Genomic DNA, 27,163 nt, shown 5'->3' with positions numbered 1-27,163 from the left:
CCAAAGCACTCACCCAGTCGTAGCACAGCAGTCCTTCCCAGCTGCAGTCAGAGCAGGAGATGTTCACCCCTCCGCATCCAGACTGTTTTTTTTTTGTAGGCTGCTAAGTAGACCATAAGGTTACAAACCAAACAAAAAAACAAAAAAATAAAATAAAGGAGGGTTGGAATTGTGACATAAAAAAAAACAAGAACCGACAGAATAAAGTTCATTTGTAGTTCTAAACATATTTAGGGTGTTTTTTTTACTCACTTTTTGTCTCTCCCACGACGTTTTTCCCTCTCTCCTACAGCATCCATCACAATTACATGCACATTGCCAATTGTGCAAATTAGGTGACGTAATTTTGCGACTTCTAGGACAGCCAATAGCTACTTTCCTTACTGAGGAGTTGGCAACACTGGCCCCAGTATTGAGGGAGGAGCGACGCGCGTTAGCCTAACTAGCTACATGTTCTTCCTGTGTGCTTTCTTGTCTGTTTGCAAGGGTTACTGCGGAACATATTTTACTTTACAGTGAGTCAATAACTACTTTATTGTTTGAGTCTCTATTTCGCCATGATATAAAGCATGTCTGTGTTGTGTACTAACACTTTTGGGTTAATTAGCTAGCTCCATGCAACGGTTTTGAAAACGTGTGCGCTAGCTTGTACTGTGTAGCTAGATAGCATGCTTGTTGACATGTTCGCGCTAAGACTGAGCGTCAGTAAAACAAAGTAAGTTATCTACAAAATTGATAGGCTATGCGGTTTCGTGTAGTTATGCATTTTTCGTTGAATATCTACCTTTTTCTTCAAGTCTGCCGTTGGCTGGCTAGGTTGTTAACATTAACTACATTTTTATTTTAACACGTGAGCAGATGCTCTTATTCAGAGCAATTTACAGTAGAGTGCATACATTTTTTCGTAATTTGTTTTCAGGGCCCCGCAGTCGATCGGATCAAAATGATTATCCCGGTCCGGTGCTTCACCTGTGGGAAAATCGTTGGGAATAAATGGGAGGCGTACCTTGGCCTCCTTCAAGCTGAATACACTGAAGGGTGAGCGACTCATGTCTGCTGTGGTCATTGTTTACATTGTATTTCCCTAAAATTAATCCCTTTCTCCAAATTGTAGTGTTCACTTATTTAATTAGTAGCTACATAGGCTACTCCTGACAAACCTATTACAAACTCCAGTGTCTCCCATTTGTTTGGTTGGCAGTGATGCCCTTGATGCTCTTGGTCTGAAGAGGTATTGCTGTCGGAGGATGCTGCTGGCTCATGTAGACCTCATTGAGAAGTTGCTGAATTATGCACCCCTGGAGAAATGATGGATACAACAACCACATACAAGAATCATGGCTTATTTATGGACAAGCCCTGGCTGACTGCCAGTGAAGCAGTGCACCCTGATGGATTGACATCCAAGAGACTATTTTCACACCTGGTTTGAATCGTAAATGTTTTGTTGAATAAAGCAATAAATACTACTCACTTATAAGGGCTTTGTAAAGCGGAGTCAGTTCTTTAATATGGCTTCTTTGTTGGCTCAGTGACCTAGTTTCACTTTCTCGCATGCACTCTGTATCCTGAGAGAACAATGAACCCTGGTAGGCAAGGCTCATTTCACTAGGCGTCTTTGAATTCCTGCTGCTTCCTGACAAAAACATGGCAAGTGGCTGTAGCCTTATTGGATTGAAGTGAAGCCATGTAATTCACATTGCGTAAATAAGACAGTAGGCCAACCCCTTTAAGCAGCACGGGTCAGACAATGAAAACTACCTGGTCCACTTGTTACAATCTCTTTTTGCAATAAACACTTGTTCCAACTCATTTTAACAGCCTTTTTTAATCAGTTCAAATTTGATACAAAAGAAGGGGGAAGAGGGGAAAAAAAAGCACTACACAGTTCAACATATAAAAAACATGTACTTCTGCTTTGTGCATGCAGGTGTGTCAAACAACAAGTTGTAGCCACAACCCTGAAACGGTCAATTCATAATCAAAAATAAAATAACAAAGACAGTATCACTGTGAAAGAGGGGGTTGGTGATGGCCAAGATTAGAAGGTAAAATGCTTGGTGGCTGCTGAATACCAGGGAAACGTGGAGATGGGGGCAGTAGGTTTGGGGGGGGGGGGGGGGGCTATGGACATTCATTTTGTCTCACCATCAGTTCATCCATTAACCCAGACTTTTAAGCAGCTTGGTGCAGAAATAAAGTCCTGCCTCCCCTCCTACTCAGCCTGACAGTGACAAAGACAACCTAGAATGTCCTGAAAAGATCACAGACAAAAGTTCTGTCAGGAGTGCATAAATACAAAAGGTTGACTGAAAAAAAACTGGTGCTTGGCAATTAGAGGTGGTGGTGTATTTCAGGATGTGAGTAAGTGGTGGTAGTCTGTAGATTACAGAATTAGAGGGGAGATGTGTTGGAGATACGACAGGGCCAGAGAGCTTACCTAGCGGTGCCTCTCGCGGTGCTCCCTATGTCTATCTCGTTCCCGAACACGCTCCCGGTCTCTCCCATCTCTCTCCCCACTTAGGGAGCGTTCTCGGTGCCGGCGGGACATTCCTGCAGCCTCCCATTCCTGGCTGTAGGACTCTTCCCTTTCCCTGCCTCTGTCCCGCTCTCTTTCCCTGTCCCGCTCTCTATCTCGGGAACGGTGTTCTCTGTCACGGGAACGGTGTCTTTTCCTACAAAGAGAGAACAAGTTAGGAGTGAGGCCACATTACAATTTCCATTTGTGATGAAAGAACAGTCCATGAGAGGTACGAACAATTTTTCCAGCACTGACCTGGAGCCGTAAGACTTGCTCTCGATGGAAAAGAGGCAGTCTTTCAGAGAGGTGACCAGCGCTCGACAGCGCTCGTCCCCATACACTCTTGACTGCTTGATGACAGCAATGGCAGTCAAAAGCGTCTCAATGGCCAGGGGCATGTCTCCTACATGAGGCGAGGTTACAGAGTTTATTACAATAGCAGGATTTAAGATGACCATGATCTGCATTGTGTACTGCATTGTGTACTGCACATGTAAATGTCTGGTCTCTAGTCTAGATTTATCATCATGAATCTGTATTTGAGTGTCTACTGTAGGCATTTTTCAGTGAGGGTCTAACCGGCAGTAGCTCCAGACACAGCCTTGGTGATGGCGCTGCTGGCGATTGCTCTGTTTCTGTTCATCAGCTCATCAAACTCTCCCTCTGGCATTTGGGGTGTGGGCGCTTCACTGTCCCTGCTGCTAGAGAAAGAAACACTCCCTTACTGATCATCATCATCATACATATCCATACAACTTGTGATAGACATGTTTTTGTATTAATTGGTAAACATTCCATAATATAAAGTACAGTGGATGAGCTCACCTGTGCCGGTTGTACGGTGTGTTGTGTTGTTGACTGTAGTTGTCATGTTGTGCTGGAGGAAAGAAGGCGGGGTTGAGATGCAGGGAGGGTGGAGGATGGCTGGGGAGACGTAGAGGTGGTGGAGGGAAAAGGTGGGGCATGGGGGGAGGAGGGATGTGTGGGGGAAGATGAGGGAAAAGAGGAGGAGGCAGCCTAAAGTATGGGACTGACAGAGGGGGAGGTTTGTTGTGAATGTGTTGGGGTTGGATAGTGTGAGGGACAGTGGAGTGGTTCTGGTTGAGCACAGGAGGGGAGATGGAGGTGTTTTTATCCCCAGTATCTGACGACTCCTTTGAGTTAGAGCGCTGGGGGACACCTATGGAAAAGGAGGTACAGTTTGATTTTGTTTCTATGGCAGTATTGGATATCGCTTCCGAGAAAGACTTGACCACCTATTTATTTACTGTAAGTAGATGTGTGCTTACGTTTATTAGCCTGGGCTTCAAACACGGCAAGATTCTGGCGTGTGGCAAAGCGGCAGTCCACCTTTTCTCCATTAACATGACAATTTGGCAATGTCTCCAGCAACCTCTGCAATGACTCTTCTGTGGCCACCACTACCTCAGCGTATCTATAGAGAGTAAAAGACAAATATCAGCTAGTATACTTAATGTTACCAGCTGGAAAGAAAGGCTATTTCAGAGCTTTGAAAGGCCATCACAACATAATCAACTAGCCATCAGTAGACCACCAGAGCAGCCCTGTCCAGTTCTTCAGGGTCTGGAGACAACACTTTGGCTCTGGATCATGCACAGATAATAAATAAAACATTGGTAGTCATCTGTAAGATCTGTATTTAGCTTAGCTACTGGAGCATCATATTTATTTGAAGACTAATTTGACTCAATAGGTGTCTGTCTCCAGGTCTCCCTAGAACACCATGGCCAGACCCAGTCATGAAATGACAAAACACCCAGTTAATAAACAGTGAAGAAATAGATCACATTAGATTAGAATGATGCCCAGTGGATAGGCCTAACTCTCACCCCCTGGACTGGCCATTAGCTCTGTTCTCAGCAAATTTGATCTCCACAATGTCCTTCACACCCAAGGTGCGCGCCACGTTAATAAGGTCTTTGTCGGAGGTCCACTGAGGAGAGGGGTAAAGGAAGACAAAGGCGAGAAAGAGGGAGAAGATGGGTAAAAATTAAGGATAGGGACAGAAAGGTAATAGGCCTAGGTGGCTGTATCTCATTACAGAACATAGGCTAATAGATTAGCAGACTGGATTGAAGATAATGGTGGTGGTGGGAGACTCACCCAGGAGAAGTTGCCCACATATACAGCCAGTCTCTTGTTCCACACTCCACTGTAAGTGTACAGTATTGCTGGTTTGCTCTCGTCTTTCGTCGGCTGGTCCTTGCTGAGAGGCATAGCGTTCTCTGAGAATTTCCTTTCCCGGCTCACAGAGCCAGTGAGCACGTCATCATAAAGATCACTTGCCTCTGCCGTTGTTGCAAAATCTCCTTCCTATATAGAGAGAAGATAGACAGAAGATATACATCATCCCTCAATGCCTAGCTTATCACTCACAATGACCATCCCTGAAGAATCAGACAAACTACAAGAGAACACTAACCGCCACATTTGTATTGTTGATATCAAGGTTAAGAAATTGAATAGTATGACTTATCATATACTCTAAATGTAACTATTTACATTAATTCATTTAAGATAGACATGTTGATCATGCTAAAAATCAAACAACCTCATCCAACAAGTTATTTTAGTTCCCACTTCAATAACCTTCTGCATTCACTTTTAGCTTCTCACAACTATTCATGTCTACAGCACTTATCATAATCGCTCTCGGCCTGTCTCACCTCCCCGTTGTTTTGACTGAACTTCTCGTCGTAGATGTCTATGAGGTCAGTTGCACCACCACCATCGGCCGCTTTAGCCGCCATCCCGAGTCCTGGGTTGGCAGTGCAGCCTCTGGCTACGTTAGCAACGTTTTCTCTCAGCAATCGACACTTGGCAAGGAAATAACTAAAAGTGCATGTTTTGCACCTTTCCGGGCATCTATGTTTTATTGATGTTGCTAGTCCAGCTGGCTAACGTTACCCAGTTAGCACCGCAATATTGAACTAAATAGCTAGGTAGCGAACGTTCGCTAAATGGCTAGCTAGCATTCCCTCCCCTTGCAGGGAAACTGGCGTGGACGGAATACCAAAGGCAAACAAAGAAATTACCAACCCAGATTAAAATGTCAACAAATATTATACTTTCAAAATGTGATATAATTGTAATGTAAGTCTGCATGCAAAAACTGATAACTCAGGTAAGCACTCAGCTAGCTTGTTGCTGCTACATCAGAACAGAAGCGGAATCGAGGAGTGCATCTTTCAAATATCTCCGGTGTGAATCAGGCATGATATTACGACGTTCCGATTTTTTTTTTTTTAGCTATCAGCTAAATAATATATGTTGTTACATACGTGAATATATAATGTAAATGTGTGACATGTTGATACAATTCATATTGTTTAACATGCATTTCAAGAATAATTTGGAATAAGTAATAATTGCCCTTACCAATATGGCGCCAATTATTTCCCTAAGCTAGAGCGGACATTTCTTGCTGTGCTCCCCTTGTAATTATGTGACTGTCTTTGGCTAGCAGGGACTTGTATAATTTTAGGACACTGGTTACTCTCGAGTCAACAAGAACAGTTACATCAGGATTCAGCAGTCACAAGGAAGAAAGACACAATGCTGTCTGTTCTCGTTGCTAAAAGAGTGAGTCGTATTTTGAATACAAACGTGAGGCTACACGGACTATCTGAGTTAACCTTGTATCCTCATTGACTTTTTGTTTTATACTGTCGGTTTGCTATCTAGATAACTAATGTCAAGGCTGGCTAGAAATGCTGTCTATTCTGACTGAAGCTAACTCAAGTTTGCCCATAAACCTACTGTAGTTTACTACTGAGTTTGAAAGTAATTTTCTGTTCGCTCTTTTCAAACTGAACGGTAAAGTTGTGTAGGATATGAAGGTACACTTGTGCAACCATACCACATGGGAGGGCAGCAGATAATGTTATGCAACCAACCTCATGTTTTGCAGCTAAAGGAAGTAGGCTTGGCAAGAACAGCAGTCCATTTCATACATAGTGGTAGCTAGCTAGGTAAAATTATGCACAAGGACAAGGGTACTCTTCACTCGTACTGTCATCTGAATTAGCCTAGGGGCGCTATGATCTTTGCCAGTCAGACTTGTGAGTACCCTACAGGACAGTCATTGTAAGCTACTTTTCTAGCAATTAAACTATGAAATCACATTTTATTGGTCACATGCATATAGTTAGCAGATGTTATTGCGAGTGTAGCGAAATGCTTATGCTACACTCGCAATAACATCTACTAACCATATGTATAATTAAAACCATCTCCATGTTGTTGTGTACAGTCAGTCCAGTTGTTGGTAATGATGTTGTTTATCTTGTCCAGCTGGTAAGTGGGGTATGCCAGGAGTCATTGAGACCAGCTGTGGTAGAACTAGTAACTACACGGGGTTACAAAGGAGAGGCACCTGATGACTCTAGGGGTGACATAATTGAGATCCCCCTGCCCCCCTGGACAGAGAAGGATGGTGAGACCATGGACATCAAGAGACGGCGCCTGCTCTTCCAAAGCCGAAAGAGGGGCATGCTGGAGAATTGCATATTGCTCAGGTGAGTGGACCACTAATCATACTGTATATATTTTAGTATTGATTTTAGTCTTCTTTTTAGTCCTGAGCAAAGCTCATACTATGATAGAGCCCACGATAGATAAAAAATGTATAAACCATCAGGTTTAAGGATAGGCAGCATATTTGTGGTCAGTGGCAGAGGCATGATTTAATTATAGTGTGCAACTTACAATATGTGTATCTGAGTCTTGGACATGTCTCAAAACCATACACTTGCACATGGCAATCAAATTGTCTTTCCCCTTTCAGCCTGTTTGCCAAACAATATCTTAATACAATGAACGAGCCCCAGTTAAGACAGTATGACAGACTGATCAACGAGCCTAGCAACGACTGGGACATCTACTACTGGGCAACAGGTGAGGAGATAATGATATTGTCTTATCTGTGATTATCCACTCTGATCTACACCAGGGCAAGCAAAGCCATATAATAGTTAGTTATACTGTTGTTTAGAAATAGTTCTTATTTTCAAACTGATCTGCTGACTTGCCCATTCTATATGAGATATGAAATGTCAGTTGAAGTTAACTGAATATGTGTTGTCTTTCCCTCCTCTCAACAGAGGCCCAGCCTGTACCTGATGTGTACGCAGGTGAAATCATGGATCTACTGAAGGAGTTCACAAAGAACAAAGATCAGGAACAAAGGCTGGATGCACCCAACCTGGAATACCTGGACAAGGGGAGCCAGTGAAGCCTGGCTGACACATCCCTCTCAGGGTGTTTTCACATTATAGTCTTCTTTAAAATAACTGATCTCAGTCCTCTTTAAAGTGAACTCTGAGGGTAAAAAAATAAGCAAAAGATCTGTTCTCTTTGTATTCACACTGCCCTTACCTTTGAACGAGGACTTAACTCCTGTGCCAGTTCACTTCACCTATTTTGTTGTCTGAGTCCTCTTTGCATTCACATTGCTATGTTTAGAAAGGAACCAATATCTTTTTCCAACATTCATTCAATGCACTGTGGGTTTTTACAAAGTGCAGGACAAGCCATTCCATCAGAATATGCTATCGGACAGCTAGATATACCATATACCTACTTACATTTTGGAAGCTAATAGATTGCATTTTGTTAAAAATTAGACAATAATTAGAAGATACTATTAACATGTAAATATTATTGGTAACATACTAAATTGCAGAATAATTACTGCCGATAAGATAATGCTGTAGAACATTTTACACCCATTGTAGGCCACTGCCCCTTTAAGAGGTAGAATCGATTTTCTACCCTATGTTGTGATTTTTACCAAATTATGTTATCGTCTCCTCACACTATTCAAACCCCACATTCGAATAAACAGCGTAAGAAGCTCTTAGCCTATAGGTCACATATTGCAAAAAAAAAATTCTGAACTAAAAACTAAACGCATATTATGGCATTTCTGTGCTTCCTTGACAATCGCTAATCAATATCCTTAAATAGCACATGTCCCCCCCTAATTTATCTAATTTGTGGCACCAATGCGAGGGGCAATTGCAGGGAAAACGGTGTTGCTGCAGTCTAGTGTGTGGTGCGGGAATAATGACAAGCGAATCTGGGGAGCTTTATGTTCACATAGCCTTAAAAAGGGAGCCGGACCGTGGAATTCATTCGAACCGAACTCAGACTACCTCTCGAAATGGTCTAAGTTCGCTTCGGGGGCTCTATGAGTGGTCTGAGTTCCTTTGGGGGTTTCAGACAATCAGACTGCACTAAAAAGTAAGCGACACATTTTTTTCTGAAAAGGACCAAGTGTGAAAACACCCTCAGAGAATGCTAATGATCTCAATTTATCAGAGAAATGTACCTCATTGACAAGGATAATTCCTACAGCTACATGCACATGCATCACCGGCCTTATTCATAAGACCTTCAACACAAAATGAAAATAATGACTGTAGTACACGGATGTGTGAGTTAACTATACTGAACAAAAATATAAACGCAACATGTAAAGTGTTGGTTTCATGAGCTGAAATAAAAGATTCCAGAAATGTTCCTTACGCACAAAAAAGCAAATTTCTCTGAAATGTGCACAAATTTGGGTTACATTGTCAATGCATGGACACCAGGGGGAAGCAAAACTACGGTTTCATTCCCTTTATGCACCTCAACTGCACACTGCTAATCCCAGGTAATGTACTGGGAATGCAGATTCAAAAACATGAAGCTCAATACTCACTCTTAAGGGCAGAGATGCAGGCACCAAAACAATTAATATAGCTAAGCTTAATGTGGGTTGCCCTGTGTCCTTGATGTCTGTAATTAGCTTTCAGCTCAGTTACTCAGGCTAAGATGATTCATAATTAATAGGCAAGGTTCTCCTTTCACCATGAATGAGTAAACGTATGAAGACCTGGCTATAATGAAAAGTGTATCAGGTGTGAATGGGTGCACCTGCTGTGCATAATGTTTGTGCGAGTGTGTGTGTATGTTTGCTCTGTGTGTTTGGGCTGCATGCTGGTGAGTGGGAGTTTGTGAGTGTGTCAGTGTCAAATACACTGCTCAAAAAAATAAAGGGAACACTAAAATAACACATCCTAGATCTGAATGAATGAAATATTCTTATTAAATACTTTTTTCTTTACATAGTTGAATGTGCTGACAACAAAATCACACAAATTATCAATGGAAATCAAATTTATCAACCCATGGAGGTCTGGATTTGGAGTGACACTCAAAATTAAAGTGGAAAACCACACGACAGGCTGATACAACTTTGATGTAATGCCCTTAAAACAAGTCAAAATGAGGCTCAGTAGTGTGTGTGGCCACGTGCCTGTATGACCTCCCTACAACGCCTGGGCATGCTCCTGATGAGGTGGCGGATGGTCTCCTGAGGGATCTCCTCCCAGACCTGGACTAAAGCACACACCAACTCCTGGACAGTCTGTGGTGCAACGTGGCGTTGGTGGATGGAGCGAGACATGATGTCCCAGATGTACTCAATTGGATTCAGGTCTGGGGAACGGGCGGGCCAGTCCATAGCATCAATGCCTTCCTCTTGCAGGAACTGCTGACACACTCCAGCCACATGAGGTCTAGCATTGTCTTGCATTAGGAAGAACCCAGGGCCAACCGCACCAGCATATGGTCTCACAAGGGGTCTGAGGATCTCATCTCGGTACCTAATGGCAGTCAGGCTACCTCTGGCGAGCACATGGAAGGCTGTGCGGCCCCCCCAAAGAAATGCCACCCCACACTATGACTGACCCACCGCCAAACCGGTCATGCTGGAGGATGTTGCAGGCAGCAGAACGTTCTCCACGGCGTCTCCAGACTCTGTCACGTCTGTCACGTGCTCGGTGTGAACCTGCTTTCATCTGTGAAGAGCACAGGGCGCCAGTGGCGAATTTGCCAATCTTGGTGTTCTCTGGCAAATGCCAAACGTCCTGCACGGTGTTGGGCTGTAAGCACAACCCCCACCTGTGGACGTCGGGCCCTCATACCACCCTCATGGAGGCTGTTTCTGACCGTTTGAGCAGACACATGCACATTTGTGGCCTGCTGGAGGTCATTTTGTAGGGCTCTGGCAGGGCTCCTGCTCCTCCTTGCACAAAGGCGGAGGTAGCGGTCCTGCTGCTGGGTTGTTTCCCTCCTACAGCCTCCTCCACGTCTCCTGATGTACTGGCCTGTCTCCTGGTAGCGCCTCCATGCTCTGGACACTACACTGACAGACACAGCAAACCTTCTTGCCACAGCTCGCATTGAAGTGCCATCCTGAATGAGCTGCACTACCTGAGCCACTTGTGTGGGTTGTAGACTCCGTCTCATGCTACCACTAGAGTGAAAGCACCACCAGCATTCAAAAGTGACCAAAACATCAGCCAGGAAGCATAGGAACTGAGAAGTGGTCTGTGGTTACCACCTGCAGAACGACTCCTTTATTGGGGGTGTCTTGCTAATTGCCTACAGTTTCCACCTGTTGTCTATTCCATTTGCACAACAGCATGTGACATTTATTGTCAATCAGTGTTGCTTCCTAAGTGGACAGTTTGATTTCACAGAAGTGTGATTGACTTGGAGCTACATTGTGTTGTTTAAGTGTTCCCTTTATGTTTTTGAGCAGTGTAGTATCAGTACTTAAATTGCAGATTGTATTTGCCCTGAAGCACATGTAGCGTGGTTCGTTCTGCGTTGTGTACTATTAATTAGGACGCTGCCACAACTGGAGGCCTGCTAGTTGAATTATTTTTATTTGCCCTGCACACGAAGAGACAACACACAATATGTTAGCCCTTGGCACAGTCATAGCTCTCAGGCACCTTGCTATGCCGAAGGTCAGGCAAAAGAGAACAATAAGGGGTTACGGAAATAAGGTGCCCTTTGGCTAGGGGGTGTGCAGAGATTTAGAACAGAAATGAGACAAGCCTTCCCTCTGCCTGGTTCTACCCGCAAGTCACCAGAACCATTGTGCTGGACACTCAGGCGATTACAGAAGACATTTATGATTTAAAAGATGATGTCCATCACCTGAGGGAACAGTTTCAGCTCACCAGCACAAACACAATTCACACTTCAGTAGTCTTCAATAGTCTGTACCCAGGCTATTTCCTCATTTGGCAATAAAATAATAAAACCACGTGGCATAAATCTTCTGCGTTAAAGTGGTGATCTGCACACAATTGATCATAGATTAAATTGACACACAAAATCATTTTACGTACAGCTCCTGCATGGACAGGGTGAGGTGGAGATGCTGGGTGTGTGTTTGTGATGTCAGCTGCTGTCTGTCCCACTTCAGAGACTTGGACTGGACACATCTTCTGACCTCTGTCTGTCTGTCCTTTTTTATATCTGTCTCTGCCGGTGTTTGGCTATTAACCTGACTGATGGTCAGTCTGTCTGTATAACTTTGTGTTCGGCCACTCATCTGGGTGTCATTATTTCCAACACCACTAGTGTTAAAGATGTATTGGCCTGTGTCAAGTTTGTATCTTCATATTTCTTCAATTGATTTCTTTATCATCTTACTTCTTAATTGTTTGTCTTGATTAGGTTTTAATTGGAAAGAATTAGAAACCTGCTGAGAAACAGTTGTCTGATGTGGATGTTCAGAGAGCACATTCTGTAGGAGCGTCTGTACACGTGTATCTGAACATATCGTTTCCTGTACTGCATGAGGTAAACTTAGATCATGTGGGTGTGACTTTAATCAAACACAAACTCAATGTGCACTTTCCTTTGTTCACATGGCAATGGTCCCGTTTCCTTTTCCTCACATGGCAATGGTCCCGTGTGGCTCAGTTGTTAGAGCATGGCGCTTTCAACGTCAGGGTTTGGGTTCGATTCCCATGGCGGACCATTACCAAAATGTACTCACTCACTACTGTAAGTCGCTCTGGATATGAGCATCTACTAAATGACTGTAATATCATTTATCCCTGTTCTCTCACTATTAAATGATACGCCGCACCTGTGAATTCTACATATCAGGCTTTCATGTGCTGCACAGTTCATGTTTTTCCATTCCCGTTAAGCTTGTTTGGAGTGTGGATTTGTCTGTCGCCCACAGCCGCCCACTCTCCCCATCTCCAGGCCGACGTGTTCCTGTCTTCTTCTAGCGCTGTGTCTCTGTGTCGTGACAGCTCTCAGTTTTATCCTCCGCTCTACACTACCGCCAATCTCTGCTCCCCTGGAATTAAAATTGTACCCCTCTCTCTTTCTTCACCTTCTCTCTCCCTCTCCTCAACATGTCTTCTCATTCTCTCTGTACTTGAGAGAAGCCTGCAGGAAGGGAGCTGTACAACAAAGAAAAAATACTGTAGTAGTTTCACTATTCTACTACTAATAACCTGTATTCAGGGCTAATTTTCCTTCAAGGTCATGTGGTCAGGAAAAACTTCTGTTGTGCACCGGTTTAGAATACTTAACACGAACATGCACACATCCCCTCTCCTTCATGCTCAGAGTTAACAGGGTTTCTGTAGTTGACTCAAAATGAACCATATGTCAAAGATCAATAGTTGAAATGAACTATTGAAAATAAAATGTATTAAAAAGAAGCCCAAAGGAGGGAGTAGGGCAGATGTATGTAGGAAGTGGATTTGTAAAAGACTGAAGATCTATTCTGTTCTTGTGGTTCTGGTTTAAACTACAGTGTGTGAGCATAAGGAATGAACTGTGTGGGAAGCAATGTGTGTGGGTTGTGGTGTTTTTTAAACACTTGAGAAAAGGACAAATTAATACAACTGTGTGTAAACCAGCACTTAGAAACCCCTTTTACAGCCTGTAAAAAATAGTCAAAACATACTCCTGTATAGTCCCTTTACTTTGGTCTGAGTCCAAACTGAGCTAGCTCTATCATGTTGCTACTCATTAGATTAGCTACCAATTTGATTTACTATAATTTTATTTACACAACATGCCTACCACTTTGAAGATGCCAAATATTTTTTCTTTGCAAAACAAACAAGAAATAAGAAAAAAAAACAGAAAACTTGAGCGTGCATAAATATTCACCCCCCCCCCCCAAAGTCAATACTTTGTAGAGCCACCTTTTGCAGCAATTACAGCTGCAAGTCTCTTGGGATATGACTCCATAAGCTTGGCACATCTAGCCACTGGGATCTTTGCACATTCTTCAAGGCAAGACTGCTCCAGCTCCTTCAAGTTGGATGGGTTCCTGCTAGTTTACATCAATCTTTAAGTCATACCACAGATTCTCAATTGGATTAGCGTCTGGGCTTTGACTAGGCCATTCCAAGACTTTTAAATGTTTCCCCTTAAACCACTCAAGTGTTGTTTTAGCAGTATGCTTAGTGTCATTGTCCTGCTGGAAGGTGAACCTCCGCCCCAGTCTCAAATCTCTGGAAGACTAAAACAGGTTTCCCTCAAGAATTTCCCTGAATTTAGTGCCATACATCATTCATTCAATTCTGACCAGTTTCCCAATCCCTACCGATGAAAAACATCCCCATAGCATGATGCTGCCACCACCATGCTTCACTGTGGGGATGGTATTCTCGGGGTGATGGGAGGTTTTTGGTTTGTGCCAGACATAACATTTTCCTTGATCGCCAAAAAGCTACATTTTAGTTTCAACTGACCAGAGTACCTTCTTCCATTTGTTTGGAGAGTCTCCCACATGACTTTTGGCGAACACCAAATGTGTTTGCTTATTTTTTTTCTTTAAGCAATGGCTTATTTCTGGCCACTCTTCCGTAAAGGCCACCTCTGTGGAGTGTATGGCTTAAAGTGGTCCTATGGACAGATACTCCAATCTCCGCTCTGGAGCTTTGCAGCTCCTTCAGGGTTATCTATGGTCTCTTTGCTGCCTCTGATTAATGCCCTCCTTTGGTGGGCGGCCCTCTCTTGGCAGGTTTGTTGTGGTGTCATATTCTTTCCATTTTTTAATAATTGATTTAATGGTGCTTTGTGGGATGTTCAGAGTTTCGGATATTTTTTAAAACCCAACCCTGATCTGTACTTCTCCACAACTTTGTCCCTGACCTGTTTGGAGAGCTCCTTGGTCTTCATGGTGCCGCTTGCTTGGTGGTGCCTCTTGCTTAGTGGTGTTGCAGACTCAGGGGCCATTCAGAACAGGTGTATATACAGTTGAAGTAGGAAGTGTACATACACCTTAGCCAAACACATTTAAACTCTGTTTTTCACAATTCCTGACATTTAATCCTAGTAAACATTCCCTGTCTTAGGTCAGTTAGGATCGCCACTTTATTTTAAGAATGTGAAATGTCAGAATAATAGTAGAGTGAATGATTTATTTCAGCTTTTATTTCTTTCATCACATTCCCAGTGGGTCAGAAGTTTACATACACTCAATTAGTATTTGGTATCATTGTCTTTATATTGTTTAACTTCCACAAGCTTCCCACAATAAGTTGTGTGAATTTTGTGAAGTGCACCAGTCCCTCCTGCAGCAAAGCAACCCCACAACATGATGCTGCCACCCCCGTACTTTACGGTTGGGATGGTGTTCTTCGGCTTGCAAGCCTCCCCCTTTTTCCTCCAAACATAACGATGGTCATTATGGCCAAACAGTTCTATTATTGTTTCATCAGACCAGAGGACATTTCTCCAAAAAGTACGATCTTTGTCCCCATGTGCAGTTGCAAACCGTAGTCTGGCTTTTTAATGGAGGTTTTGGAGCAGTGGTTTCTTCCTTGCTGAGCGACCTTTCAGGTTATGTTGATATAGGACTCGTTTTACTGTGGATATAGATACTTTTGTACCTGTTTCCTCCAGCATCTTCACAAGGTCCTTTGCTGTTGTTCTGGGATTGATTTGCACTTTTCGCACCAAAGTACATTCATCTCTAGGAGACAGAAGGCGTCTCCGTCCTGAGTGATATGACGGCTGCATGGTCCCATGGTGTTTATACTTGCATACTATTGTTTTTACAGATGAAAGTGGTACCTTCAGGCGATTGGAAATTGCACCCAAGGATGAACCAGCCTTTTGGAGGTCTACAATTATTGGCCTTGGCTAATTTCTTTTGATTTTCCCATGATGTCAAGCAAAGAGGCACTGAGTTTGAAGGTAGGCCTTGAAATACATCCACAGGTACACCTCCAATTGACTCAAATGATGTCAATTAGCCTATCAGAAGCTTCTAAAGCCATGACATCATTTTCTGAAATTTTCAAGCTGTTTAAAGGCACAGTCAACTTAGTGTATGTTAACTTCTGACCCACGAATTGTGGTACAGTGAATTATAAGTGAAATAATCTGTCTGTAAACAATTGTTGGAAAAATTACTTGTGTCATGCACAAAGTAGATGTCCTAACTGACTTGCCAAAACTACAGTTTGTTAACAAGAAATTTGTGGAGTGGTTGAAAAACGAGTTTTAATGACTCCAGCCTAAGTGTATGTAAACTTCCAACTTCAACTGTATATACTGAGATCATGTGACACTGAGATTGCACACAGGTGGACTTCATTTAATTAATTATGTGACTTCTGAAGGTAATTGGTTGCACCAGAATATTATTTGGGGGCTTCATAGCAAAGCAGGTGAATACATATGTATGCCCCACTTTTCTGTTTAGAATTTTCATAATTTTTTGAAACAAGTAATTTTTTTCATTTCACTTCACCAATTTGGACTATTTCGTGTATGTCCATTACATGACATCCAAATAAAAATCAATTTCAATTACAGGTTGTAATGCAACAAAATAGGAAAAACGCCAAGGTGGTGAATCCTTTTGCAAGGCACTGTAGCCGTGAAAATATGAAAGTAAACAACATCTAATTAAAGGAATCGATGCCGCTTGGTTTGACAGAAAAGCAGTGTATGTACAGTATATCATTCCTCTATGAACTGAATTTGACGTTCAAGTCGAAGGCCAGATTTGAAGGCGAGGTTCAGACTTGACTCTTCACAACAGTGTTTTTACTGCAACAGAACTACTGTTTCAACTAGTACTAGCCAGTGGGAACAGTTGGAAACCTTACTAAGTTCCTCTGATGGAAATCAAATAGGGAGAGAAAGCCACAAGCCACTATGAAATACCACAGTAAATCAGCTTTAGAAAAACAACAAAAACAATTTTAGAAGTTTCTTATTTTTATGTACACATTTCTATATTTATACACTGTACAGATTTCAAAAAAATAAATGGTTGATATATAAGATTGTGCACCCCACAGATGTGTGACTAAAGAGAGAACAGAAGAGAGCAAGAGATGGGACAAAGGGATGTCAAGGACATACAGATATCAACATCCCCAATGAAAACTTTTTACATACACAATTTTAATTAATCCTTTATACAATGTCACAAAATCCTGACCTATTTTGGACAATCCTCCTCGTATCTCCACCAATATCTGTGTAGAGAGCACTAATCAGACATTTAGGGTGATTTCAATCTGAGTGACCACTGATCAGTTTTCATATTTATTTAGATCTGTGTTTTGAATTGCTACTGCGGTTTTCTAGGGCCAAGGAAGGACTCTACTAAGATTCCAAGCTCAATGCCTCAGGCAAATGGACCATACCTGGCTTCTGGACCTATTTTCAGTTCAGGGAAATCAAGTAAAACAAATAATTAATTTTCACCTGTATCATGCCATTTTATCTGTGTTTCCTATTCTAGCTGATCTTTTCAATTTAATGCTGCGTTTGCATACATAATGATGTATCGTTTGCTTGTGTGCTCAGTATGAGGCAGGGCGGTGACTCTGTTCCCAGTTATTTTAGGAGCAGGTAGGTGCTCTGCTATGTTCTGCTCTGCCTGGAGATTGCAGTGATGCAAATGAGGTGATGATCATTGTCTGTCTCACCTTTTCTCTGTGACACTTGGGGAGTGAGAGCATAAGGAGGAGAGGGGGAGGGGTGTTGTTTAAGAGCACCTTGTGCCAAAAAAGCATGTGTGTCACAGTGGGGTTTTGAAGTACGTCAGCACTGACGTATGGAGACCTCGTCTGTCTTAGTCTCAGTGTGTTGGGCCAGACCTAGAGTGGAGGGACAGCGTGTTGGGCCAGACCTAGAACGGAGGGACAGCGTGTTGGGCCAGACCTAGAGCGGAGGGACAGCGTGTTGGGCCAGACCTAGAGCGGAGGGACAGCGTGTTGGGCCAGACCTAGAGCGGAGGGACAGCGTGTTGGGCCAGACCTAGAGCGGAGGGACAGTGTGTTGGGCCAGACCTAGAGTGGAGGGACAGTGTGTTGGGCCAGACCTAGAGCGGAGGGACAGTGTGTTGGGCCAGACCTAGAGGGGAGGGATAGCGTGTTGGGCCAGACCTAGAGCGGAGGGACAGCGTGTTGGGCCAGACCTTGAGCGGAGGGACAGCGTGTTGGGCCAGACCTAGAGCGGAGGGACAGCGTGTTGGGCCAGACCTAGAGCGGAGGGACAGCGTGTTGGGCCAGACCTAGAGCGGAGGGACAGCGTGTTGGGCCAGACCTAGAGCGGAGGGACAGTGTGTTGGGCCAGACCTAGAGTGGAGGGACAGTGTGTTGGGCCAGACCTAGAGCGGAGGGACAGTGTGTTGGGCCAGACCTAGAGGGGAGGGACAGTGTGTTGGGCCAGACCTAGAGGGACAGCGTGTTGGGCCAGACCTAGAGCGGAGGGACAGTGTGTTGGGCCAGACCTAGAGCGGAGGGACAGTGTGTTGGGCCAGACCTAGAGGGACAGCGTGTTGGGCCAGACCTAGAGCGGAGGGACAGCGTGTTGGGCCAGACCTAGAGGGGAGGGACAGTGTGTTGGGCCAGACCTAGAGGGGAGGGACAGCGTGTTGGGCCAGACCTAGAGCGGAGGGACAGCGTGTTGGGCCAGACCTAGAGGGGAGGGACAGTGTGTTGGGCCAGACCTAGAGGGGAGGGACAGTGTGTTGGGCCAGACCTAGAGGGGAGGGACAGTGTGTTGGGCCAGACCTAGAGGGGAGGGACAGCGTGTTGGGCCAGACCTAGAGCGGAGGGACAGCGTGTTGGGCCAGACCTAGAGCGGAGGGACAGCGTGTTGGGCCAGACCTAGAGCGGAGGGACAGTGTGTTGGGCCAGACCTAGAGCGGAGGGACAGCGTGTTGGGCCAGACCTAGAGCGGAGGGACAGCGTGTTGGGCCAGACCTAGAGGGGAGGGACAGTGTGTTGGGCCAGACCTAGAGGGGAGGGACAGTGTGTTGGGCCAGACCTAGAGCGGAGGGACAGCGTGTTGGGCCAGACCTAGAGCGGAGGGACAGCGTGTTGGGCCAGACCTAGAGCGGAGGGACAGTGTGTTGGGCCAGACCTAGAGCGGAGGGACAGCGTGTTGGGCCAGACCTAGAGCGGAGGGACAGCGTGTTGGGCCAAACCTAGAGGGGAGGGACAGCGTGTTGGGCCAGACCTAGAGCGGAGGGACAGCGTGTTGGGCCAGACCTAGAGCGGAGGGACAGCATGTTGGGCCAGACCTAGAGGGACAGCGTGTTGGGCCAGACCTAGAGCGGAGGGACAGCGTGTTGGGCCAGACCTAGAGCGGAGGGACAGCGTGTTGTGCCAGACCTAGAGCGGAGGGACAGCGTGTTGGGCCAGACCTAGAGCGGAGGGACAGCGTGTTGAGCCAGACCTAGAGGGGAGGGACAGCGTGTTGGGCCAGACCTAGAGCGGAGGGACAGTGTGTTGGGCCAGACCTAGAGCGGAGGGACAGTGTGTTGGGCCAGACCTAGAGCGGAGGGACAGTGTGTTGGGCCAGACCTAGAGGGGAGGGACAGTGTGTTGGGCCAGACCTAGAGCGGAGGGACAGTGTGTTGGGCCAGACCTAGAGGGGAGGGACAGTGTGTTGGGCCAGACCTAGAGCGGAGGGACAACGTTTTGGGCCAGACCTAGAGGGGAGGGACAGCGTGTTGGGCCAGACCTAGAGCGGAGGGACAGCGTGTTGGGCCAGACCTAGAGCGGAGGGACAACGTTTTGGGCCAGACCTAGAGCGGAGGGACGTGTTGGGCCAGACCTAGAGCGGAGGGACAGTGTGTTGGGCCAGACCTAGAGCGGAGGGACAGCATGTTGTGGTTCTGTAAGCCACCTATTAAATGGTAAACCAGAACACAAGGCCCCTGATGCACACAGGCCTGAGTGAACGGTCCCTCTGCCCAACAGAAGAGGGCTAGAATAGAATATGCTGTATGTGGTATTGTCAGATGTAATGAGCTCCCCTCTCTCTCTTCTCTTTGTTTCTCTCTTCACTCAGATTCTCGAATGTCTATGGCCCCCTCCCCAACCAACCCATAAAACCCCAACAAATAGAAAGTAGACACATGCCCTTTGTCACGTTCCAACATCCCAGTAATCATTAGCGTCTCCTCCTTAGCGATCAGCGACAACATAAATAATTAACTGAACATCTAAATTACTTTATACAGAATAAAAACAGCCAAAAAACAGATTCCATATTAAGAAAATGAAAATGGCAAAAGTGAACACCAAGCACACATACATACACGGTAAACACAAACAGTCAGATGTTGACACACTCATACACACATTGCAAACACACACACACACACACACACATTTAGTAAACACAAATAAACAGTCAAATGTAAACAGAAAATAGGTTTAGTTGATATTATTACTCTTGTAGCTATCCTTCAGCCCACTGTGTGATGAGAGAGAAACTTAATCTTGGAACAGGTCACACCAGGATGACATCAGGAGCAGCACAGAGCAGAGGGGGTCTGGCCAGTAATGGAACAGCCTGGTCCTGAAGCAGGACAGAACAGGACAGAGGGGGTTTGGTCCGTAACAGCTGTGGTCCTGAAGACCCACTAACACCCAACTATCTAACATTAGGAGCAGGACAGAACAGAGGGGGTTTGGTCTGTAACAGCCGTGGTCCTGAAGACCCATTAACACCCAACTATCTAACATCAGGAGCAGGACAGAGCAGAGGGGGTTTGGTCTGTAATGAAACAGCCCTGGTCCTGAAGACCCACTAAGACCCTAACTATCTAACATCTGGAGCAGGACAGAGCAGAGGGGGTTTGGCCAGTAATGGAACAGCCTTCCACTAAGACCCTAAACATTTATCTACTAACATTCTTATAACAATGTGTTCTGTGACATGCACACTAATGAATAAGATGTTGACTAAATGACTTACAGACCAACTGACGTTACAGACACACGTTCCAACAGACAGGCAGAATTACACAAAATGACTGAGAGAGACAAACAGGTAACGTTACCAACCTTGATGGGGACAAGATCAATTGGCTTAGTGCTCCATTAGAAACAAAACTGACTCGGTTGGGAGAGGGGCATTTATTTATGGTTATCTGCAGTGGATGATGCAATTGAGAGAAAGCAGCTCAGATGAAGACTGGTGGTTCATGTCAAGTTCCTCCTCTGCTTACCGTTCCACACCAGGTAGCAGGCACTACCCTACAGACTGTACCCCTCTCTCTCTGTCACTGCTTAGCTGCTGTGACCTCTCCAAGTCTTCAAACATATCCAGTAGAATACTGATGATTATTATTGTCATCATTATTATCAGTAACATTGTCGTTATTCATTTGATAGCAGTGCAAGCCCAATACTTTCACACACTTGCACTCGCATTCACACTCTAACTTTCGCTGACACGCACGCACGCACGCACACACACACGCACACACACACACACACACACACACACACACAGAGAATACGACAGAATAATAGCTGTCTTTTTGCTTCTATTTACTGTCTCTGGAAGAACATTTTGATTGGTCTCTTTAGGCTTTTTAAAAACAAAACACAACATTGATGACTTTACTCTTTTTCTGTCATTAATCTTTTTTTTTCTCTCCAGAAAATAGGAACGTCTTTTTACATTTCCCCCATGGACCAGTGTAAATGATCAGTCATTTTCTCCTTTTTTCATCTAGAAATTCATTTGGAGTTACAGCACATCACCCACAGCACGCACAGACAACAAGGGGGTCCAGCCAGGGAAGACTCACCACAGTGGTGGGAGAGAAAGAGATCAGAGATGATGAACGGGGTGGAGTGACAGTGTCACGTCTAATTCCATTATCATCCAGACAGTCCATCCCTCTTCTATACCATTGGTTTGCAACTCTCTCTCTATCGATCCTTCCTGTTATATTCTCTGTGTGTTTGCAGAAGGGAATGGACCAAAGGGTCAACGTGGGAAGCAAAAAAAAAAAAATGAACAGCCAACCAGATTGCTTCTGACGACAGAGAGAGCAGTGACTAGGGAGAGAAGTAGCCTCCCCTCACTGACACAGGAGAACGATGGAGAGACACAGGATTAATGGTGGAACTGGATTCCTTGTCGGTCAGTCTGTCACACAGTCACAGATTTAATGTTTCCTGAAAGACAGGCCCTTCACCAGCTCCTTACGCAGGATTCTTATATGGTCTATTTTAACCTGTTTTTGTTGGTGGCTGAGGCTCACCCTAGGGCTGGCAGAGTGTGCTGCTCCAGAGTAAAACAGAGTAAAGGTGGACCAAGGAGAAAAAACTATGGTTGAGAGGAAGGTATGACTTAAAAGCAACAAGACTCAGAAAGGACCCGGCTAAACAGAGAGGAGTAGAGGAAGGAGAAGCTCATTAGGGATCTGAGAGAGGACAGGCAGGAGGAGAGGGTGGATGCGTAGGGTGGATGCGTTGGATGGCTATTTGTACCCATGTTCTGCAGCGAGTCAGCCTTGTGCATAACGATAGGGTGGGAGGGCAGGGCAGGGGGCTGGGATGGTCTGGGTGGATGTGACTGGACCTACAGTATCAGGCCTTGAGGGCATGCCACTGCTGCACGGCATTACGAGGTTTACCCATCATGTCCTTCCAGTGCTTCACCTCCGCTGGACCACTCTTCCACGAGAGATAGATCTGAGAGAGAGAGCAAGAGGGAGGGTGGGAAGAAAGAGAGGAAGAGAAGGGGAGGAAGGGAGGAGGAGAGAGAGATGGAGTGAAAGAGAGCGAGGGGGGTGAGATGGATAAGCAGGATATCTGACGTCACAGAGATCGATATTACTCATACTCAAACAGAGAGAGGTAAACTAAACTCTCTGAAGTCTGGAGTGTCCCTGCTGTTACCATAAAGCTTGCCAATCACCCTAATCTGAATTTAATTCATATCGGGAGCTGAGGAGAGTCATTAAGATGAAACAGCTGTTTTACTCTCAGCAATTTTCAGAGCAGGGGAAACAGGGGGAAAGATTTGTGTGAGAATGAGACTTATGTTTAGACAGAGAGATGGAGGCTCCCAAGCAAGCCGCAGCTGTGTTTTACTGCTGGTGATTAGACTGTGGGTGAAAGGGCCAGAGCCTGTGATGAGGCGTGTTTGGTTTACTGAGGGGTCACTATCAGACACTGGATCCATAGTAAGGAAGCCTGTATGAGGGTTACAGTGTGTCAGAAAATCAATGGGATAGTGCCTCTGTGTGCCACAAACAAACCACACAATCAATGGATATCAATCTCACTGTGTCAGTATGTAAGAGCAATCTTGAGACAGTGACTGTTAATGTGTCGTTGTGTTAGTGTGTGTGAGAGCAGGATCATTGTGTGTGTGTGTGTGTGTGTTATGAGTTTATGTATGTGTGCGTGTGCATGTGTGTGTGTGTCTCAAGATGTGCCAGCAGGGGTCAGTGTGGACTGGTGATGTACGTGGCTGGTGGTCTGGGCGTTACGAGGGGGCGGTACCTTGCCGATGACGTCATTGCGACTGAGCTTGTCCTTGTCCATGACGGTGATGATGATGGTGGTCTCTCGGAGCACGTGGGCGGGGACGTCGAAGGGGAAGGACTCGTTGAACACGGGGTTCAGACAGCACTTCATTGTCACCGTCTTCTTCTTCTCCACACGCTTGTCCTTGTGCATCAGCCACAGCTTCACATACGGATCTGACGGGGGAGACACATCACTTAAACACAGAGGTTTCATCCCAAATGGCACCCTAATCCCTATACAGTACACTTATTTTGACCAGGGCTCATAGAAAGTAGTGCACTATATAGGGAATAGGGTGTCATTTTGGATGCCGTATGGATGGAGAGATACTGAAACCACATTGACACATGTTACGGTAGACAGACTGTAGCACAGGAAATAGGTGATGACAGAGTATTGTATGTACTGTACCAGAGGTGCCTCCAATGTCCATGGCTTTCAGGTTGCGGGCTTTGATGATGGTCACAGTGATGGTGTTGGCTTGAGGGTTGTAGCACAGTGACACCAGCAGGTCTCCTCGACTCCCCTGAGAAACACAATGACATCACCACTCACCAACCCTCTCTCCCTTCATCTCCTCTACCCCCTTCTGTCTTCCCATCATCCCTCCTTCTCCTTGTTCCCTCTCTCCTACCCTTCCCCCTCATCCCCTGTCCCTCTGCAACTGTCCTAGTCTGTGTGTGTACTTTACTCACGCTGCCGTCGCTGCAGGGCTTCAGCTCCTTCCAGTAGGTCTGCTGGTTGCCCAGGTCCACCTTGTTAAGGGGAATGGACACCTCCCCGATGGGGTCGTTCCTGCTGAAGCGATCGTAATCCAGCACCTGCATATAGAGGGTCCTCTGGATCACCTTCTCATAGGGGAATCCTGGGGGGAACAGACAGATACATAAACAGACAGATAAGAGGCTGATATGTGCTGGACAGAGATTTAGGGAGTACTCTTTCAGACTTTATACAGGATAACCAATAGCCATTTGTCTAGTTATGTGTATAGTTCTAAGACCAGATGTGTGTTTTTTATAATGTGCAGTAGTTGCCATTGCGTCCCAAATGGCATCCTATTCCCTATGTAGTGCACTACAGGGGCCCATAGGGCTGTGATCAAAAGTAGTGCAGAATAGGGCGCCATTAGGTACGCAGCCTCGTATGCAGGGTGATTTCACAGTCTGACCTTCAAACAGGAAGGTCTCGTTCCAGCGAGGATTGAGGTTCTTCCTCTTGACCTTGGTCTCCAGCTTGTGCTTCTTGTCAGGCAGCAGGTAGAGTTTGACGAAGGGGTCTGAGGTGCCAGAGAAGTCCTTGGCGGGGAGCTCCTGGCCCGTAAGGATCTTGACGGTCAGGGTGGAGTCCTGGAAGCTGTAGCCCACACTGAACTGAATCCGGCCCAGCTTCTCAACCACAGGCCCTTCTGTGTCCTCTTCTGAGCCTGGAGAGAGCTGGGAGAGAACAGCAGCAGAGAACTCTAATATTTATCCAGTCTATACGATGGTAGAATCGCAATTGCATACTCCTCGCGTCCTCTCTCCTTGACTCCTTCTCAAAACACATTGGAGAAGGTCAGAGGGGAGGGACCTCTGGCACTCTCATCCAATGGGTTTTGAGAAGGAGGCGAGGAGAAAGGAGAGAAGACGCGAGTAGTATGCAATTGAGATTCTCCCTTTGTACACTCAACAACCCTCATCCCAATACCCCCACCCTTTCCCAGCATGGAACACACAGATGAAACACTCAGGGACATGAACACCCAAGGTGAACAAGGAGCTTTATTTCTCATCCACAAGGGGGCAGTCAAACAGCACTGGAACTCACGTGCAATGCTGCCATCATGCTAGCCTAACGTTCAGATAATGTTATGTCATATGTCTGGTCTTTACTGAGCGATAAGGGAGGGAGCGATGGGGGAGAAGGCATATCTTGAGCGGAGAGGCAGGAGGTATTCTGTGAATAGAGAGACCCCCTGCCTAACTGGAGCTGGGCCCCGAGGGAGGGAAGGAAATGCAGTTAAAAGGCTGCTATCTGATAGAGAGGGACCAGAGGCTTGGCCCAAGGTGCAGTTCCTGGAATTTAATCTCACATTCTGTATTCTCTCCCACACATCTCGCTGTTGCTTTGCCTCCTCGTTCTAAATCTGATCATCTCTCCTCCTTCACCCTCTTGGTGTCTGATGTCTGTCTGTCTTTCATGAACACACACATGCGCACACAGACATATTTACATGGACGCATGCATGCACACATCGAGACAGCGCTCCTGAAATTTGCCCCACCTAGTTTTCAAAATTTTTCAGGGTCAATCTGTTATTTATTCTCTTTTACTTGTTGCCAAATCGCTTCGCCTGAAACCCACATAACCCACATAGATACAGAACCTACAACTCCACAAAATACAACCACATACTGAGCCCACCTACACTATTCACATCTCTCCACCCCCAGACCATGTGAGGGTCAGAACACGAGGTTAATCATATTATTAACATAATATGTACACACACCACACCAACCAGCACAAAAACATCCTGTGGCGTACTGCATCAGCATCGAATAGCCCCGGCGATATGCAACTTTTCAGGTAAGTCAGGAACCAATATACACAGTCAGTTAGGAAAGCAAAGGCTAGCTTTTTCAAACAGAAATTTGCATCCTGTAGCACTAATTCCAAAAAGTTTTGGGACACTGTAAAGTCCATGGAGAATAAGAGCACCTCCTCCCAGCTGCCCACTGCACTGAGGCTAGGAAACACTGTCACCACCGATAAATATACGATAATCAATCATTTCAATAAGCATTTTTCTAAGGTTAGCCATGCTTTCCACCTGGCTACCCCTACCCCGGCCAACATCTCAGCACCCCCTGCAGAAACTTGCCCAAGTCCCCCCCCCCCCCCGCTTCTCCTTCACCCAAATCCAGACAGTTGATGTTCTGAAAGAGCTGCAGAATCTGGATCCCTACAAATCAGCCGGGCTAGGCAATCTGGACCCTCTCTTTCTAAAATGATTAGCCAAAATTGTTGCAACCCCTATTACTAGCCTGTTCAACCTCTCTCTCGTATCGTCTGAGATCTCCAAAGATTGGATAGCTGCCGCGGTCATCCTCCTCTTCAAATGGGGAGACACTCTACACCCAAACTGTTATAGACCTATATCCATCCTGCCCTGCCTTTCTAAAATCTTTGAAAGCCAAGTTAACAAACAGATCACCTCAGCCATGCTCAAGGTCCAAAACGATATCATAACCTCCATCGATAAAAGACAGTACTGTGCAGCAGTCTTCATCAACCTGGCCAAGGCTTTCGACTCTATCAATCCCTGCATTCTTATCGGCAGACTCAATAGCCTTGGCTTTTCAAATGACTGCCTTGCCTGGTTTGCCAACTACTTCACAGATAGAGTTCAGTGTGTTAAATCGGAGGGCCTGTTGTCCGGACCTCTGGCAGTCTCTATGGGGGTCCCACAGGGTTCAATTCTCGGGCAGACTCTTTTCTCTGTATACATCAATGATGTCACCCTTGCTGCTGGTGATTCTCTGATCCACCTCTACGCAGACGACACCATTCTGTATACATCTGGCCCTTCTTTGGACACTGTGTTAACAAACCTCCAAATGAGCTTCAATGCCATACAACACTCCTTCCGTGACCTCCAACTGCTTTTAAATGCTAGTAAAGCTAAATGCATGCTCTTCAACCGATTACTGCCCGCACCCTCCCGCCCGACTAGCATCACTAACCTGGACTAGAGGTCGACCGATTATGATTTTTCAACGCCGATAACGATGATTAGAGGACCAAAAAAAGCCGATACCAATTAATCAGCCGATTTGTATATTTGTAATAAATGACAATTACAACAATACTGAATGAACAATGAACACTTTTTTGAACTTAATACAATACTTAAATAAAATCAATTTAGTCTCAAATAAATAATGAAACATGTTCAATTTGGTTTAAATAATGCAAAAACACAGTTTTGGAGAGAAAGTAA

The 27,163-nt window shown here is 45.4% G+C and overlaps 4 protein-coding genes across 7 annotated transcripts in view; 2 read left to right on the top strand and 2 right to left on the bottom strand.

The window, feature by feature from the left end:
- Window positions 1-420: 420 nt before the first annotated feature.
- rpb10 (DNA-directed RNA polymerase II 7.6 kDa polypeptide) lies at window positions 421-1,811 on the top strand. The gene is given in 3 exon segments (NM_001165063.1): window positions 421-515; window positions 920-1,038; window positions 1,202-1,811. Coding segments are annotated over 2 exon segments (204 nt in total). The 5' UTR covers window positions 421-515; window positions 920-943; the 3' UTR covers window positions 1,311-1,811.
- On the bottom strand, window positions 1,810-5,987 carry LOC110526532 (cleavage and polyadenylation specificity factor subunit 7). 2 transcript variants are annotated; one of them, XM_021607580.3, is made up of 9 exons: window positions 5,209-5,987; window positions 4,646-4,855; window positions 4,372-4,475; window positions 3,811-3,956; window positions 3,347-3,701; window positions 3,101-3,222; window positions 2,777-2,924; window positions 2,441-2,675; window positions 1,810-2,254 (listed from the first exon to the last, which is right to left on the bottom strand). In XM_021607580.3, exons 1-8 carry the CDS (start codon window positions 5,290-5,292, stop codon window positions 2,441-2,443), a joined length of 1,404 nt encoding a protein of 467 aa, XP_021463255.2. In that variant the 5' UTR covers window positions 5,293-5,987; the 3' UTR covers window positions 1,810-2,254. The 2 variants fall into 2 exon arrangements, with proteins under 2 accessions (XP_021463255.2, XP_021463256.2); XM_021607581.3 differs by having other exon boundaries at window positions 3,101-3,219; window positions 5,209-5,752.
- Window positions 5,958-9,602, top strand: LOC110526534 (succinate dehydrogenase assembly factor 2, mitochondrial). The gene is made up of 4 exons (XM_021607582.3): window positions 5,958-6,124; window positions 6,836-7,059; window positions 7,329-7,438; window positions 7,645-9,602. Exons 1-4 carry the CDS (start codon window positions 6,098-6,100, stop codon window positions 7,773-7,775), a joined length of 492 nt encoding a protein of 163 aa, XP_021463257.2. The 5' UTR covers window positions 5,958-6,097; the 3' UTR covers window positions 7,776-9,602.
- An 11,146-nt stretch (window positions 9,603-20,748) lies between these two features.
- LOC110526531 (synaptotagmin-7) overlaps window positions 20,749-27,163 on the bottom strand; it is a 115,408-nt gene continuing 108,993 nt past the window's right edge. For all 3 annotated transcript variants that reach the window (XM_090238797.1, XM_036980917.2, XM_036980918.2), the window contains 5 exons: window positions 24,350-24,614; window positions 23,874-24,043; window positions 23,590-23,704; window positions 23,152-23,351; window positions 20,749-22,335 (listed from right to left, as the gene is read on the bottom strand). In XM_090238797.1, the coding sequence (XP_090094923.1) occupies window positions 22,231-22,335; window positions 23,152-23,351; window positions 23,590-23,704; window positions 23,874-24,043; window positions 24,350-24,614 (855 nt within the window). In that variant the 3' untranslated portion in view covers window positions 20,749-22,230. The remainder of the gene's footprint in view (window positions 22,336-23,151; window positions 23,352-23,589; window positions 23,705-23,873; window positions 24,044-24,349; window positions 24,615-27,163) is intronic.

The sequence above is a fragment of the Oncorhynchus mykiss genome, chromosome 6, assembly GCF_057628025.1.
Source record: "Oncorhynchus mykiss isolate SJ-2025 chromosome 6, ASM5762802v1, whole genome shotgun sequence".
Taxonomy (NCBI): domain Eukaryota; kingdom Metazoa; phylum Chordata; class Actinopteri; order Salmoniformes; family Salmonidae; genus Oncorhynchus; species Oncorhynchus mykiss.
This window is presented reverse-complemented; position numbering and strand designations above follow the sequence as displayed.